The sequence below is a fragment of the Bombina bombina genome, chromosome 5, assembly GCF_027579735.1.
Source record: "Bombina bombina isolate aBomBom1 chromosome 5, aBomBom1.pri, whole genome shotgun sequence".
Lineage (NCBI taxonomy): Eukaryota > Metazoa > Chordata > Amphibia > Anura > Bombinatoridae > Bombina > Bombina bombina.
In genome coordinates, this window is record NC_069503.1 from 894,633,883 (window position 1) to 894,650,431 (window position 16,549).

Here is a 16,549-nt window from a genome sequence, read left to right on the forward strand (position 1 = left end):
ATGCGGTAACCCTTCCTACGCCTGCACCTAACACCCTAACATGTACCCCGAGTCTAAACACCCCTAACCTTACACTTATTAACCCCTAATCTGCCGCCCCCGTTATCGCTGACCCCTGCATATTATTATTAACCCTTAATCTTCCGCTCCGTAAACCGCCGCTACTTACATTATCCCTATGTACCCCTAATCTGCTTCCCTAACATCGCCGACCCCTATATTATATTTATTAACCCCTAATCTGCCCCCCACAACGTCGCCTCCACCTGCCTACACTTATTAACCCCTAATCTGCCGAGCGGACCTGAGCGCTACTATAATAAAGTTATTAACCCCTAATCCGCCTCACTAACCCTATAATAAATAGTATTAACCCCTAATCTGCCCTCCCTAACATCGCCGACACCTAACTTCAATTATTAACCCCTAATCTGCCGACCGGAGCTCACCTATATTCTAATAAATGTATTAACCCCTAAAGCTAAGTCTAACCCTAACACTAACACCCCCCTAAGTTAAATATAATTTTAATCTAACGAAATTAACTAACTCTTATTAAATAAATTATTCCTATTTAAAGCTAAATACTTACCTGTAAAATAAATCCTAATATAGCTACAATATAAATTATAATTATATTATAGCTATTTTAGGATTAATATTTATTTTACAGGTAACTTTGTATTTATTTTAACCAGGTACAATAGCTATTAAATAGTTAAGAACTATTTAATAGCTAAAATAGTTAAAATAATTACAAATTTACCTGTAAAATAAATACTAACCTAAGTTACAATTAAACCTAACACTACACTATCAATAAATTAATTAAATAAACTACCTACAATTACCTACAATTAACCTAACACTACACTATCAATAAATTAATTAAATACAATTCCTACAAATAAATACAATTAAATAAACTTGCTAAAGTACAAAAAATAAAAAAGAACTAAGTTACAAAAAATAAAAAAATATTTACAAACATAAGAAAAATATTACAACAATTTTAAACTAATTACACCTACTCTAAGCCCCCTAATAAAATAACAAAGCCCCCCAAAATAAAAAAATGCCCTACCCTATTCTAAATAACTAAAGTTCAAAGCTCTTTTACCTTACCAGCCCTGAACAGGGCCCTTTGCGGGGCATGCCTCAAGAAGTTCAGCTCTTTTGCCTGTAAAAAAAAACATACAATACCCAAGCCCCCCAACATTACAACCCACCACCCACATACCCCTAATCTAACCCAAACCCCCCTTAAATAAACCTAACACTAAGCCCCTGAAGATCTTCCTACCTTGTCTTCACCTCACCAGGTTCAACGGTCTGTCCAGAAGAGCTCCTCCGATGTCCTGATCCAAGCCCAAGCGGGGGGCTGAAGAGGTCCATGATCCGGCTGAAGTCTTCATCCAAGCGGGAGCTGAAGAGGTCCATGATCCGGATGAAGTCTTCATCCAAGCGGGAGCTGAAGAGGTCCATGATCCGGATGAAGTCTTCTATCAACGGCATCTTCAATCTTCTTTCTTCCGGATCCATCTTGCAGACCTCCGACGCGGAACATCCTGCTGGCCCGACGGACTAACGACGAATGACGGTTCCTTTAAGGGACGTCATCCAAGATGGCGTCCCTCGAATTCCGATTGGCTGATAGGATTCTATCAGCCAATCGGAATTAAGGTAGGAAAATTCTGATTGGCTGATGGAATCAGCCAATCAGATTCAAGTTCAATCCGATTGGCTGATTCAATCAGCCAATCAGATTGAGCTCGCAATCTATTGGCTGTTCCGATCAGCCAATAGAATGCGAGCTCAATCTGATTGGCTGATTGGATCAGCCAATCGGATTGAACTTGAAAGGAACCGTCATTCGTCGTTAGTCCGTCGGGCCAGCAGGATGTTCCGCGTCGGAGGTCTGCAAGATGGATCCGGAAGAAAGAAGATTGAAGATGGCGTTGATAGAAGACTTCATCCGGATCATGGACCTCTTCAGCCCCCCGCTTGGGCTTGGATTAGGACATCGGAGGAGCTCTTCAGGACGGATCGGTGAACCTGGTATGGTGAAGATAAGGTAGGAAGATCTTCAGGGGCTTAGTGTTAGGTTTATTTAAGGGGTTTGGGTTAGATTAGGGGTATGTGGGTGGTGGTTTGTAATGTTGGGGGGCTTGGGTATTGTATGTTTTTTTTTACAAGCAAAAGAGCTGAACTTCTTGGGGCATGCCCCGCAAAGGGCCCTGTTCAGGGCTGGTAAGGTAAAAGAGCTTTGAACTTTAGTTATTTAGAATAGGGTAGGGCATTTTTTTATTTTGGGGGGCTTTGTTATTTTATTAGGGGGCTTAGAGTAGGTGTAATTAGTTTAAAATTGTTGTAATATTTTTCTTATGTTTGTAAATATTTTTTTATTTTTTGTAACTTAGTTCTTTTTTATTTTTTGTACTTTAGCAAGTTTATTTAATTGTATTTATTTGTAGGAATTGTATTTAATTAATTTATTGATAGTGTAGTGTTAGGTTAATTGTAGGTAATTGTAGGTAGTTTATTTAATTAATTTATTGATAGTATAGTGTTAGGTTTAATTGTAACTTAGGTTAGGATTTCTTTTACAGGTAAATTTGTAATTATTTTAACTATTTTAGCTATTAAATAGTTCTTAACTATTTAATAGCTATTGTACCTGGTTAAAATAAATACAAAGTTACCTGTAAAATAAATATTAATCCTAAAATAGCTATAATATAATTATAATTTATATTGTAGCTATATTAGGATTTATTTTACAGGTAAGTATTTAGCTTTAAATAGGAATAATTTATTTAATAAGAGTTAATTTATTTCGTTAGATTAAAATTATATTTAACTTAGGGGGGTGTTAGTGTTAGAGTTAGACTTAGCTTTAGGGGTTAATACATTTATTAGAATATCGGTGAGCTCCGGTCGGCAGATTAGGGGTTAATAATTGAAGTTAGATGTCGGCGATGTTAGGGAGGGCAGATTAGGGGTTAATACTATTTATTATAGGGTTAGTGAGGCGGATTAGGGGTTAATAACTTTATTATAGTAGCGCTCAGGTCCGGTCGGCAGATTAGGGGTTAATAAGTGTAGGCAGGTGGAGGCGACGTTGAGGGGGGCAGATTAGGGGTTAATAAATATAATATAGGGGTCGGCGGTGTTAGGGGCAGCAGATTAGGGGTGCATAAGGATAACGTAGGTGGCGGCGCTTTGCGGTCGGCAGATTAGGGGTTAATAAGTGTAGGTAGGTGGAGGCGACGTTGTGGGGGGCAGGTTAGGGGGTTAATAAATATAATACAGGGGTCGGCGGTGTTAGGGGCAGCAGATTAGGGGTACATAAGGATAACGTAGGTGGCTGTCGGCAGATTAGGGGTTAAAAAAAATTATTCGAGTGTCGGCGATGTGGGGGGACCTCGGTTTAGGGGTGCATAGGTAGTTTATGGGTGTTAGTGTACTTTAGAGCACAGTAGTTAAGAGCTTTATAAACCGGCGTTAGCCCAGAAAGCTCTTAACTACTGACTTTTTTCCTGCGGCTGGAGTTTTGTCGTTAGATGTCTAACGCTCACTTCAGAAACGACTCTAAATACCGGAGTTAGAAAGATCCCATTGAAAAGATAGGATACGCAATTTATGTAAGGGGATCTGCGGTATGGAAAAGTCACGGATGAAAAGTGAGCGTTAGACCGTATTTTGAGTGACTCCAAATACCGGCGGTAGCCTAAAACCAGCGTTAGGAGCCTCTAACGCTGGTTTTCATGGCTAACGCCAAACTCCAAATCTAGGTCTCTGTGTTTTAAATGAACAGTAGATTTTTTTTTCTGATACATTTTAGAATTTACTTCAATTTGCAAGCCCCCTGTATCATGTGACAGTCATCATCCAATCACAGACTCATATATATGTTATACACTGCAAAATTTTGCACATGCTCAGTAGTAGCTGGTGCCCCAGAATATAAAAAGACTGTGTGTATATAAAAAGACTGTGCATAGTTTCATAATTACATTTGTGTTATGTACTTGTTGATTAAGAAATTCTACTATAGTCAATGGTCCATTCAATTTTTTTATTTTTTATTTTATATATATATATATATATATATATATATATATATATATATATATATATATATATATATATATTATTATTTTGTTTTAAACTTAATCTTAGTAGACATTTTTCACAGAATATAGTGCAAGACCATGAGCAGCAGGTCAGGTGAAAAACACACATATAAATGGCACTGTATAAGAAAAACTCAATGGCAAGTGCAAAGATAAAAATACTGCAACAAATATTCATGTACTGTATACATCATACTAGCATAATGGTCTCTCTAAATTAACAAACAAAAGATTCAGGGCATCAATGAAAAAAGTCAATATATTAATCTGCTGAATGCAGATTAGAGAAAAAAGGCCTCTTACTCTAGCAGAAGGGGACAGAAAGGGAGCTCAAATCACCTTCACTAATTTGTGAGGAAACTCAAAGGTCCTCATATCTTCAAACATATATTCAGACCTCAGTTCATAGATTAATAAAAATTAACTAATACGTTAAACTTTTAGCTAAAATCACATAAACTAAATTATCAGATTTTTAATTTGCAATTGGAATTAGGCGTTTGAATGTTAAATGAAAATGATAAAATTTACAAAGTTATTTGATATTGATAGTTGCACACATGTCATCGGTTGATATTTATTGGTAAAAAAAAGAACATTCAGCTATGAGAGGGATACAAATTTGGAAGGAAGGAAAATTATTTTTCAACATTAATTTAAAATTGCATCTAGCATAAACTACCATACCTTTCGTTTCATAGGTGTGATTTAGAGGAGTTATATAAATCTGACAGAGGACACCATCATTTTGGCTACACCATATCTAAGGTGAAAATGTAACATTTGGAAAAGATAAAAAGCTTAATAGACTTCAATAGAGATTTGTTGTGGAGACAACTAGTTGTAAAATTTATAACAGGAATGTGATATAGCAGTTTTAATGTTTTTATTTCAGTTCAAATAAATAATGTATTGTTTTACATTCTTAATAGATCAGCACTGGAGATATTGGGGAACTTTATAAAATACGAATTGGGCACAACAATTCTGGAGAATCCCCTGGCTGGTTCTGTGAGGAGGTAATTTGAATGAATTGTTTCTTCATTTGAATAAAGTCATCAAAAAATAGCATCATCACAGAAATTAAAGCTACTATTCATTAACCTTATTTTAGTACCCAGCCCCAAAATAATACATGTGCAATATTTTGCAGTCATAGGGGCAGCATACACTGTCTGCATTTATTATTGCACAAGCATTTCTCGTGAAATGTTTGTGCAATACCGCCCCCTGCACACTTGCCGCCGATTGTATCCAATCGAGATGATTGCTGTCCGCTTCCTCAGAGGTGGCGAACGAGTTAAGGAGCAGCGGTTTTATGACCACTGCTTCTTAATTCCTGATTCCGGCACGGAATAAGCAGGTTGACTGCTTAATAAATCAGCCCCTTTGGATTCAATGGGGCTAACCTAACCCCTTTGTATTCACTCTAAGGAGCCGATTTATTAATGTGCGGACGGACATGATCCGCTGTAGCCCCACACCATATGCTGTTGGCCTATATCATTGCACAAGCATTTTGTGTGGAATGCTTGTGCAATGCTGCCCCCTGCACATTTGCTAGCAGGGGGTGTCAATCATCCCGATCGTATCCGATCGGGATGATTGCTGTCCGCCGCCACAAAGGACACATAATGATATAAACAGAAATTTAAGATGTTAGGAAAACTTGGTGTGAAATTACACCTTTACAGGACCCTTTATTAGTAGTAAGTTTATAACCATTTCTATGTTTTGGCAGCCTTGATTTCAGATGTGTGGGTTCGCATGTGATCAGGAAAAGCTAACTTCAAGTATTAAAAAATTCTTATCCAACAAATATATATATTTGTTTAATCTCAAATTCCAGCAAATTCCAAGCAAAAGGTGATACTTTATAGTTGTGTCTATTATGCCTTCCCCACCCTCAGCAATACAGAACTAGACTCTACTACTACCTGTTACTGGTTCCTAAGAAAGGGGGTTCATGGTAGCATACTGTATGTATTAGACATTTAAGCACTCTTGTAATAAAGTAAAACTATACCAGCCAATCACAAACACTTTATGAATACATTAATACCTTAACCTTATGTGTTTTAAAAAAAATTCTGTGGCCAAGTCTTCCATCTTTCACTCTTGCTGAAAAAAGCCAGCTCTGGAGTAGAACGGAGTAGCCAGTCACTGTAATTTTGTCACCACAATGTGCATTGTTTTGTGGTACTGTGAGACCAGTTAGGGAGAAATATAAATTAGCTACTACAGTAATCAATCAATAACTGTGTAAAAATTGCAGGATTAGGCTTGTAAAATATATCTACTTCCATATACTCTAAATAAATGACAGGAAAAGAGGTAAATAAAGTTTTTTAAAGCAGAACTTAACATTTCATATTATAATCTCAAAGTGTTTATGTCCCGTAAAGGATGCATAGCTACATATTCCAACAGATGCTGCTCAACAGCATTTTCTCAGATTCACTATGGGGCACCCATTGTATAAACTACTTCCGATAATCATGCAAGCATACATAGAGACTTTGGGGCTGATTTACCAATGTCTGGCGGACATGATATGCTGTAGCCTATCATGTCCGCAAGACATCGCTGACATACGCTGTCAACATTTAACAATGCACAAGCAGTTCTGGTGAGGGGGGTGTAAATCAACCGATCGTATAGGATCAGGCGGATTGATGACCGCAGCTTTAGATGCAGCGGACCAGTTAAGGAGCAGCGGTCTTAAGACCGCTGTTTCATAACTGCTGTTTCCGGCGACCCTGAAGGCTCACAAGGGGCCTCAGGGGGCCATTCGGCCCTTAATAAATCGGCCCCTTTGTTTTGTCTTAACTATGCTATAGTTACAATGTGATGATTAAAAAATACTCTTAACATCCCTTTGAAAATAATTTTAGTCTCCATATCTTTTTAAACGTAAAAGGACAGTAAATATTCAGAGGTTTTTGCAATGCATTCAAAGTATTGTAGCACCAAAGTGTGATTGCTTGCAGATTTAAAAATGTAAATCAAGAGCATATTTGCGCCACTCAGGTGCTTGCTTACTTGCCTGTGCCTGGCACTAATGTGTCTTTTGTGACAAGGATAGCAGTACAGCCATTCTTGTATGGTCTATCTACACCAGGGGTGGCCAATGCAGACAGGTTAATCTTTTTAAGGTACAAACAAGCAAGCAATTCTGCATCAGATATGAACTTGTATTTTTATCACATCTACACCTAATTTTTAAAAATAATTTATGCTTTCTTATTCTTTTTTCACTTAAACTCAACCTTTAAGGTCACGTGTATAGTTTAGCTACTGGAGAAAAACAAGAGCAAATCAAAACTCTTCAAACTATATGACTTTTATTAAGCTATAAGATATATGATTATACATACGGTACAATATATAAATGGCAAACTGTATTTCTAATAAAATCATAAGCATTTTGGTGACTACAGGTTCTGTTGTTAAATCTCTACACAAATGAAGAAGTCTGTATCAAAGTCAATCAATGGCTTGCACAAGACCAAGATGATGGAGAAATCTGCCGCGAGTTTCCTGTTTTACGTCAAGGGCATGCCAAGTTACCAGGTATTATGGCTAAATGTTAGCAAAAAAAAAACAGAAAATTAGGTACCTTATATGGCATTCACTTAAACACAATAATGAGATCTAATGATCCTAAAAGGATGGGAGAACTTTGTAAAACTCAAAATTAATTGGTGAAAGAGATCAACCTTTTTAAGAACCATTGATTTGTTTATCAGTAAGGACCAGATTACGAGTGGCGCGCAAAGATAAGAGATCTCAGGTGTTAAATCTTTAAAAATGTATATGTATGTGTGTATATATATATATTTAGAGACATATGATATACAGTACATATATATAGGTATAGGTAGATATACAGTATATTTTACCAAAAAAACATCAGATATACACTTACTCGCGCACAAACTCGATCGTGTTTAACCTGACATAAAATATTAATATTTCACATTCCAATGTTTTTCACATAGCAGAATATGTTTATTTATTCTTAAATACATTATATATATATATATATATAGTATATATATATATATATATATATATATATAGATTTACAGATATAAAAATGAATAGCTATTTAAAAATACCTAGAACATATTTCACTAAGTGAAGAACATAGGAATTTTACAGTAAATACATAGTCAAACACTTTATTAAATATTAATTTCTTTCATGTAATTAGCAAGAGTCCATGAGCTAGTGACGTATGGGATATACATTCCTACCAGGAGGGGCAAAGTTTCCCAAACCTCAAAATGCCTACAAATACACCCCTCACCACACCCACAAATCAGTTTTACAAACTTTGCCTCCTATGGAGGTGGTGAAGTAAGTTTGTGCTAGATTCTACGTTGATATGCGCTCCGCAGCAGGTTGGAGCCCGGTTTTCCTCTCAGCGTGCAGTGAATGTCAGAGGGATGTGAGGAGAGTATTGCCTATTTGAATGCAATGATCTCCTTCTACGGGGTCTATTTCATAGGTTCTCTGTTATCGGTCGTAGAGATTCATCTCTTACCTCCCTTTTCAGATCGACGATATACTCTTATATATATACCATTACCTCTGCTGATTTTCGTTTCAGTACTGGTTTGGCTTTCTACAACATGTAGATGAGTGTCCTGGGGTAAGTAAGTCTTATTTTCTGTGACACTCTAAGCTATGGTTGGGCACTTTTTTAATAAGTTCTAAATATATGTATTCAAACATTTATTTGCCTTGACTCAGGATGTTCAACATTCCTTATTTTCAGACAGTTAATTTCATATTTGGGATAATGCATTTGAATCAATCATTTTTTCTTACCTTAAAAATTTGACTTTTCCCTGTGGGCTGTTAGGGTCGCGGGGGCTGAAAATGCTTCATTTTATTGCGTCATTCTTGGCGCGGACTTTTTTGGCGCAAAATTTTTTTTCTGTTTCCGGCGTCATACGTGTCGCCGGAAGTTGCGTCATTTTTTTACGTTTTTTTGCGTCAAAAGTGTCGGCGTTCTGGATGTGGCGTCATTTTTGGCGCCAAAAGCATTTAGGCGCCAAATAATGTGGGCGTCTTATTTGGCGCTAAAAAAAAATATGGGCGTCACTTTTGTCTCCAAATTATTTAAGTCTCATTATTTATTGCTTCTGGTTGCTAGAAGCTTGTTCACTGGCATTTTTTCCCATTCCTGAAACTGTCATTTAAGGAATTTGATCTATTTTGCTTTATATGTTGTTTTTTCTATTACATATTGCAAGATGTCCCACGTTGCAACTGAGTCAGAAGATACTTCAGGAAAATCGCTGCCTGGTGCTGGAGCTACCAAAGCTAAGTGTATCTGCTGTAAACTTTTGGTATCTGTTCCTCCAGCTGTTGTTTGTATTGAATGTCATGACAAACTTGTTAATGCAGATAAAATTTCCTTTAGTAAAGTTCCATTACCTGTTGCTGTTCCGTCAACATCTAATACTCAGAGTGTTCCTGATAACATAAGAGATTTTGTTTCTGAATCCATTAAGAAGGCTTTGTCTGTTATTCCTCCTTCTAGTAAACATAAAAAATCTTTTAAAACTTCTCATTGTTCAGATGAATTTTTAAATGAACATCATCATTCTGATTCTGATAATGGTTCTTCTGGTTCAGAGGATTCTGTCTCAGAGGTTGATGCTGATAAATCTTCATATTTATTTAAAATGGAATTTATTCGTTCTTTACTTAAAGAAGTTCTAATTGCTTTAGAAATTGAGGATTCTGGTCCTCTTGATACTAAATCTAAACGTTTAGATAAGGTTTTTAAATCTCCTGTAGTTATTCCAGAAGTTTTTCCTGTTCCTAGTGCTATTTCTGAAGTAATTTCCAGGGAATGGAATAATTTGGGTAATTCATTCACTCCCTCTAAACGTTTTAAGCAATTATATCCTGTGCCATCTGACAGATTAGAGTTTTGGGACAAATCCCTAAGGTTGATGGGGCTGTCTCTACTCTTGCTAAGCGTACTACGATTCCTACGGCAGATGGTACTTCCTTTAAGGATCCTTTAGATAGGAAAATTGAATCCTTTCTAAGAAAAGCCTATTTGTGTTCAGGTAATCTTCTTAGACCTGCTATATCTTTGGCGGATGTTGCTGCAGCTTCAACTTTTTGGTTGGAAGCTTTAGCGCAACAAGTCACAGATCATAATTCTCATAGCATTATTATTCTTCTTCAACATGCTAATAATTTTATTTGTGATGCCATCTTTGATATCATTAGGGTTGATGTCAGGTATATGTCTCTAGCTATTTTAGCTAGAAGAGCTTTATGGCTTAAAACTTGGAATGCTGATATGTCTTCTAAGTCTACTCTGCTTTCCCTTTCTTTCCAGGGTAATAAATTATTTGTTTCTCAGTTGGATTCTATTATTTCAACTGTTACTGGAGGGAAAGGAACTTTTTTTACCACAGGATAAAAAATCTAAAGGTAAATTCAGGTCTAATAATCGTTTTCGTTCCTTTCGTCACAACAAGGAACAGAAACCTGATCCTTCATCCTCAGGAGCGGTATCAGTTTGGAAACCATCTCCAGTCTGGAATAAATCCAAGCCTTCTAGAATATCAAAGCCAGCTTCTAAGTCCACATGAAGGTGCGGCCCTCATTCCAGCTCAGCTGGTAGGGGGCAGATTACGTTTTTTCAAAGAAATTTGGATCAAATCTGTTCACAATCTTTGGATTCAGAACATTGTTTCAGAAGGGTACAGAATTGGCTTCAAAATAAGACCTCCTGCAAAGAGATTTTTTCTTTCCTGTGTCCCAGTAAATCCAGCGAAGGCTCAAGCATTTCTGAAATGTGTTTCAGATCTAGAGTTGGCTGGAGTAATTATGCCAGTTCCAGTTCTGGAACGGGGGCTGGGGTTTTATTCAAATCTCTTCATTGTACCAAAGAAGGAGAATTCCTTCAGACCAGTTCTGGATCTAAAGATATTGAATCGTTATGTAAGGATACCAACATTCAAAATGGTAACTATAAGGACTATCCTGCCTTTTGTTCAGCAAGGGCATTATATGTCTACAATAGATTTACAGGATGCATATCTACATATTCCGATTCATCCAGATCACTTTCAGTTTCTGAGATTCTCTTTCCTAGACAAGCATTACCAGTTTGTGGCTCTACCGTTTGGTCTAGCAACAGCTCCAATAATTTTTACAAAGGTTCTCGGTGCCCTTCTGTCTGTAATCAGAGAACAGGGTATTGTGGTATTTCCTTATTTGGACGATATCTTGGTACTTGCTCAGTCTTTACATTTAGCAGAATCTCATACAAATTGACTTGTGTTGTTTCTTCAAGATCATGGTTGGAGGATAAATTTACTAAAAAGTTCATTGATTCCTCAGACAAGGGTAACCTTTTTGGGTTTCCAGATAGATTCAGTGTCCATGACTCTATCTTTGACAGACAAGAGACGTCTAAAATTGATATCAGCTTGTCGAAACCTTCAGTCACAATCATTCCCTTCGGTAGCCTTATGCATGGAAATTCTAGGTCTTATGACTGCTGCATCGGACGCGATCCCCTTTGCTCGTTTTCACATGCGACCCCTTCAGCTCTGTATGCTGAACAAATGGTGCAGGGATTACACAAAGATATCTCAATTAATATCTTTAAAACCGATTGTACGACACTCTCTGACGTGGTGGACAGATCACCATCGTTTAATTCAGGGGGCTTCTTTTGTTCTTCCGACCTGGACTGTAATTTCAACAGATGCAAGTCTTACAGGTTGGGGAGCTGTGTGGGGGTCTCTGACGGCACAAGGGGTTTGGGAATCTCAGGAGGTGAGATTACCGATCAATATTTTGGAACTCCGTGCAATTTTCAGAGCTCTTCAGTCTTGGCCTCTTCTGAAGAGAGAATCGTTCATTTGTTTTCAGACAGACAATGTCACAACTGTAGCATACATCAATCATCAAGGAGGGACTCACAGTCCTCTAGCTATGAAAGAAGTATCTCGAATTCTGGTTTGGGCGGAATCCAGCTCCTGTCTAGTTTCTGCGGTTCATATCCCAGGTATAGACAATTGGAAAGCGGATTATCTCAGTCGCCAAACGTTGCATCCGGGCGAATGGTCTCTTCACCCAGAGGTATTTCTTCAGATTGTTCAAATGTGGGGGCTTCCAGAAATAGATCTGATGGCCTCTCATCTAAACAAGAAACTTCCCAGGTATCTGTCCAGATCCAGGGATCCTCAAGCGGAAGCAGTGGATGCATTGTCACTTCCTTGGAAGTATCATCCTGCCTATATCTTTCCGCCTCTAGTTCTTCTTCCAAGAGTGATCTCCAAAATTCTGAAGGAATGCTCGTTTGTTCTGCTGGTAGCTCCAGCATGGCCTCACAGGTTTTGGTATGCGGATCTTGTCCGGATGGCTTCTTGCCAACCGTGGACTCTTCCGTTAAGACCAGACCTTCTGTCTCAAGGTCCTTTTTTCCATCAGGATCTCAAATCCTTAAATTTAAAGGTATTGAGATTGAACGCTTGATTCTTAGCCAAAGAGGTTTCTCTGACTCTGTGATTAATACTATGTTACAGGCTCGTAAATCTGTATCTAGGGAGATATATTATAGAGTCTGGAAGACTTATATTTCTTGGTGTCTTTCTCATCAGTTTTCCTGGCATTCTTTTAGAATTCCAAGAATTTTACAGTTTCTTCAGGATGGTTTGGATAAAGGTTTGTCTGCAAGTTCCTTGAAAGGACAAATCTCTGCTCTTTCTGTTCTTTTTCACAGAAAGATTGCTAATCTTCCTGATATTCATTGTTTTGTACAAGCTTTGGTGCGTATAAAACCTGTTATTAAGTCAATTTCTCCTCCTTGGAGTTTGAATTTGGTTCTGGGGGCTCTTCAAGCTCCTCCGTTTGAACCTATGCATTCATTGGACATTAAATTACTTTCTTGGAAAGTTTTGTTCCTTTTGGCCATCTCTTCTGCCAGAAGAGTTTCTGAATTATCTGCTCTTTCTTGTGAGTCTCCTTTTTTGATTTTTCATCAGGATAAGGCGGTGTTGCGAACTTCTTTTGAATTTTTACCTAAGGTTGTGAATTCCAACAACATTAGTAGAGAGATTGTGGTTCCTTCATTATGTCCTACTCCTAAGAATTCTAAGGAGAAATCATTGCATTCTTTGGATGTGGTTAGAGCTTTGAAATATTATGTTGAAGCTACTAAGACTTTCCGAAAGACTTCTAGTCTATTTGTTAACTTTTCCGGTTCTAGGAAAGGTCAGAAGGCCTCTGCCATTTCTTTGGCATCTTGGTTGAAATCTTTAATTCATCATGCTTATGTCGAGTCGGGTAAAACTCCGCCTCAAAGGATTACAGCTCATTCTACTAGGTCAGTTTCTACTTCCTGGGCATTTAGGAATGAAGCTTCGGTTGATCAGATTTGCAAAGCAGCAACTTGGTCCTCTTTGCATACTTTTACTAAATTCTACCATTTTGATGTGTTTTCTTCTTCTGAAGCAGTTTTTGGTAGAAAAGTACTTCAGGCAGCTGTTTCAGTTTGAATCTTCTGCTTATGTTCATTTAAACTTTATTTTGGGTGTGGATTATTTTCAGCAGGAATTGGCTGTCTTTATTTTATCCCTCCCTCTCTAGTGAGAAAGATCCACATCTTGGGTAGTCATTATCCCATACGTCACTAGCTCATGGACTCTTGCTAATTACATGAAAGAAAACATAATTTTTTAAGAACTTACCTGATAAATTCATTTCTTTCATATTAGCAAGAGTCCATGAGGCCCACCCCTTTTTTTGTGGTGGTTATGATTTTTTTGTATAAAGCACAATTATTTCCAATTCCTTATTTTTTTAATGAAAAAAAGTTTTTTATTGATTTTCAACATTTTACAAACATAAAATCAGACCAACCGTGTTACAATTTCCATTGATTTACAATTCTTCGTGTTACTAAATATTATGATTAAAGGTATATAACAAAAAGACCACCATACAGCAGACAATAAGTAATAAGTAGATGTGCTTAGCGCGACCGTTAGTCGACAGTCCTATCCCTAGAGGACTCTTTAATGCTCCATTTAGACCCTCTCAGGAGGAGGACCCGGCTCAGCATTCATGACCTTAAGTTGTTACCAGAATTTCTATCCCCTACCACAGGAAAATTGGATTCAACTCTTAAAGAGGGGAGAGGGAGATGTGTTGTGACCCACCCAGACTAGCTGGGCAGGAGCGGAAGTGGCAGGGGCCAGACTCATAACTCCTTTCCTAGCCTCACTTAGCTCTTCTATCTATTTCTAGCCTCGGTATACATTATCCAGGGCTCCCACATTAGTAGAAACTGTTCTTTTCTATCTAGAATATCTGCGGAGGCGCTGCTCATTTGGTAATAATAGTCAACTTTATTCTTGATTATCAAAAAAGAGGGTACTGTGGTCTTCCAATATCTTGCTATAGTTAGCCTGGTTACAGTGCAAATCAGCGCTACTAATTTGTTTGCATTTCTGGATAGATTTGATATAGGCTCGTGTAACAGTGCCTGGGAAGGAGTTAAGTTAATTTGCCTATCTAGGATTTCACTTAGGAGCTCTGATGTTTGGGACCATATGCGTGAGACATGACAGCAGTTCCACCACATATGTGCATATGTGCCGCTTTCATTACAGCCACGTAAACAACTTGTGTTCGCGTGCGCTGCGTGGATTCTCGACGGGTGGAAGTACCATCTGTAAGCTACTTTGAGAAAGTTTTCCTTCAAATGCGCACAAATAGAAAAGGAAGTACCAGACTTCAAAATATCGCACCACTTTTCAGCGGTCCATGTAATATTAAATTCTGTCTCCCATTTTATCATAAATGGTAGTTTATTAAGCTTGGATGGGGTATTAAATAGGATATATAAGTTGGAGATCGCCCCTCTCATTCATTCGGTGGCCAAACAGAGTCTCTCTAGATAAGAACTAACAGTTAGCTGATTTTGTCCTATAACTTCATCTACTCTCGCTCTTAATTGCAGGTAATGAAACCAACTCTCTCTTCCTTGTTTATTTAAATCTGCATATTGTTGGAATGTGAATAGCTTGGTGCCTTACAGGCCCTTGTTTGCCCACTTTTCCTGTGTGGTTAGGTCATAATGGGTAGATAATGTCACTAGGGGGGTCGCCTTCGACCCTTTGGGTATCAAAGTGTATTTGTTTGTTAGTGTTTCCCACAGTGCTAGTGTGTGTGCTATAGTAATAAAGCTTCTCCATTTAGGGGGCCTATCTTTTTTAGCAGTCCACAACAATTTATAAATGGGGTGTATCCTCATCATATCCGATTCTATTTGAACCCATTGAATTCTATCTAGGTGGTTATGCCACAGAGAGGACTGTGCCAACCTGGCCGCGTAATAGTACGCTGCCAGGTCTGGCATTCCCATCCCCCCTCCTGTTTTATGTCTGAGAAGTGTTTGTTTATTAACTCTGGATCTTCGGTATTTCCAAATGAACGCTACCAGGTCTTTTTGTGTTTTCCGTAACACAGTGGTGGAAACGTTTATAGGTAGTGAACGAAAGAGATACAAAATTTTGGGTAGAACCGTCATCTTAATTGATATCAACCTGCCATATAAAGAGATGTTTAGTTTGTTCCACCTTGATAGTAAAGTTTTAATATGAGTGAACATAGGTGTGTAATTCAATTTGTAAAGATGGTCCAGGTTGTTCGGGATTGTGATACCCAAATACTTTATGCCCTTGTCAGCCCAATTAAAATCAAAATTCAGGATCAATAATTTTTTGGTATGTTCTGGGAGATGTGTACTGATTGCCTCGCACTTATCATTATTAATCTTGTATCCCGAAATATTGGCGAATCTATTAATCGTGGAGTATACTAGAGGGAGGGAAATCATGGGCTTAGTAATTGACAAAATTACGTCATCTGCGAATAGACTGATCTTATGTTCCCTGTCACCTATCTTAATGCCATTAATATCTACATTTTGCCTGATGCTTGTTGCCAGCGGTTCAATGCATAGGGCGAACAGCAATGGTGATAATGGGCACCCCTGTCTGGTTCCATTAAGAATTTTTATAGGTGCGGATTTATAGCCCGCTATTCTGATGAAGGCGGAAGGGTGGGAGTATATTGCCGAAATTGCTGTACAAAAATTTCCCCTAAAGCCCATATTTTTTAGCACTGCGGTGAGGTAATCCCAATTTACACGATCAAATGCCTTCTCTGCGTCCAATGAAAGAAACAGAGAAGGCACATTTTGTTTGGAAGCATAGTCCACAAGATCAATAATTTTCCAAATGTTATCTGGGGCCTCTCTATTACGGATAAAGCCCACCTGATCTTGATGGATGAGCTTTGGAAGAATGTCATTTAGTCTAGTTGCTAAGATTTTTGTAAATAACTTAATATCTAAATTG

At 37.9% G+C, this 16,549-nt stretch overlaps 1 protein-coding gene across 1 annotated transcript in view; it reads left to right on the forward strand.

Moving 5' to 3' along the window:
- RP1 (RP1 axonemal microtubule associated) overlaps positions 1-16,549 on the forward strand; it is a 550,286-nt gene that overhangs the window by 106,700 nt on the left and 427,037 nt on the right. The window contains exons 4-5 of the mRNA XM_053715884.1: positions 5,069-5,155; positions 7,577-7,709. Of these exons, the coding sequence (XP_053571859.1) occupies positions 5,069-5,155; positions 7,577-7,709 (220 nt within the window). The remainder of the gene's footprint in view (positions 1-5,068; positions 5,156-7,576; positions 7,710-16,549) is intronic.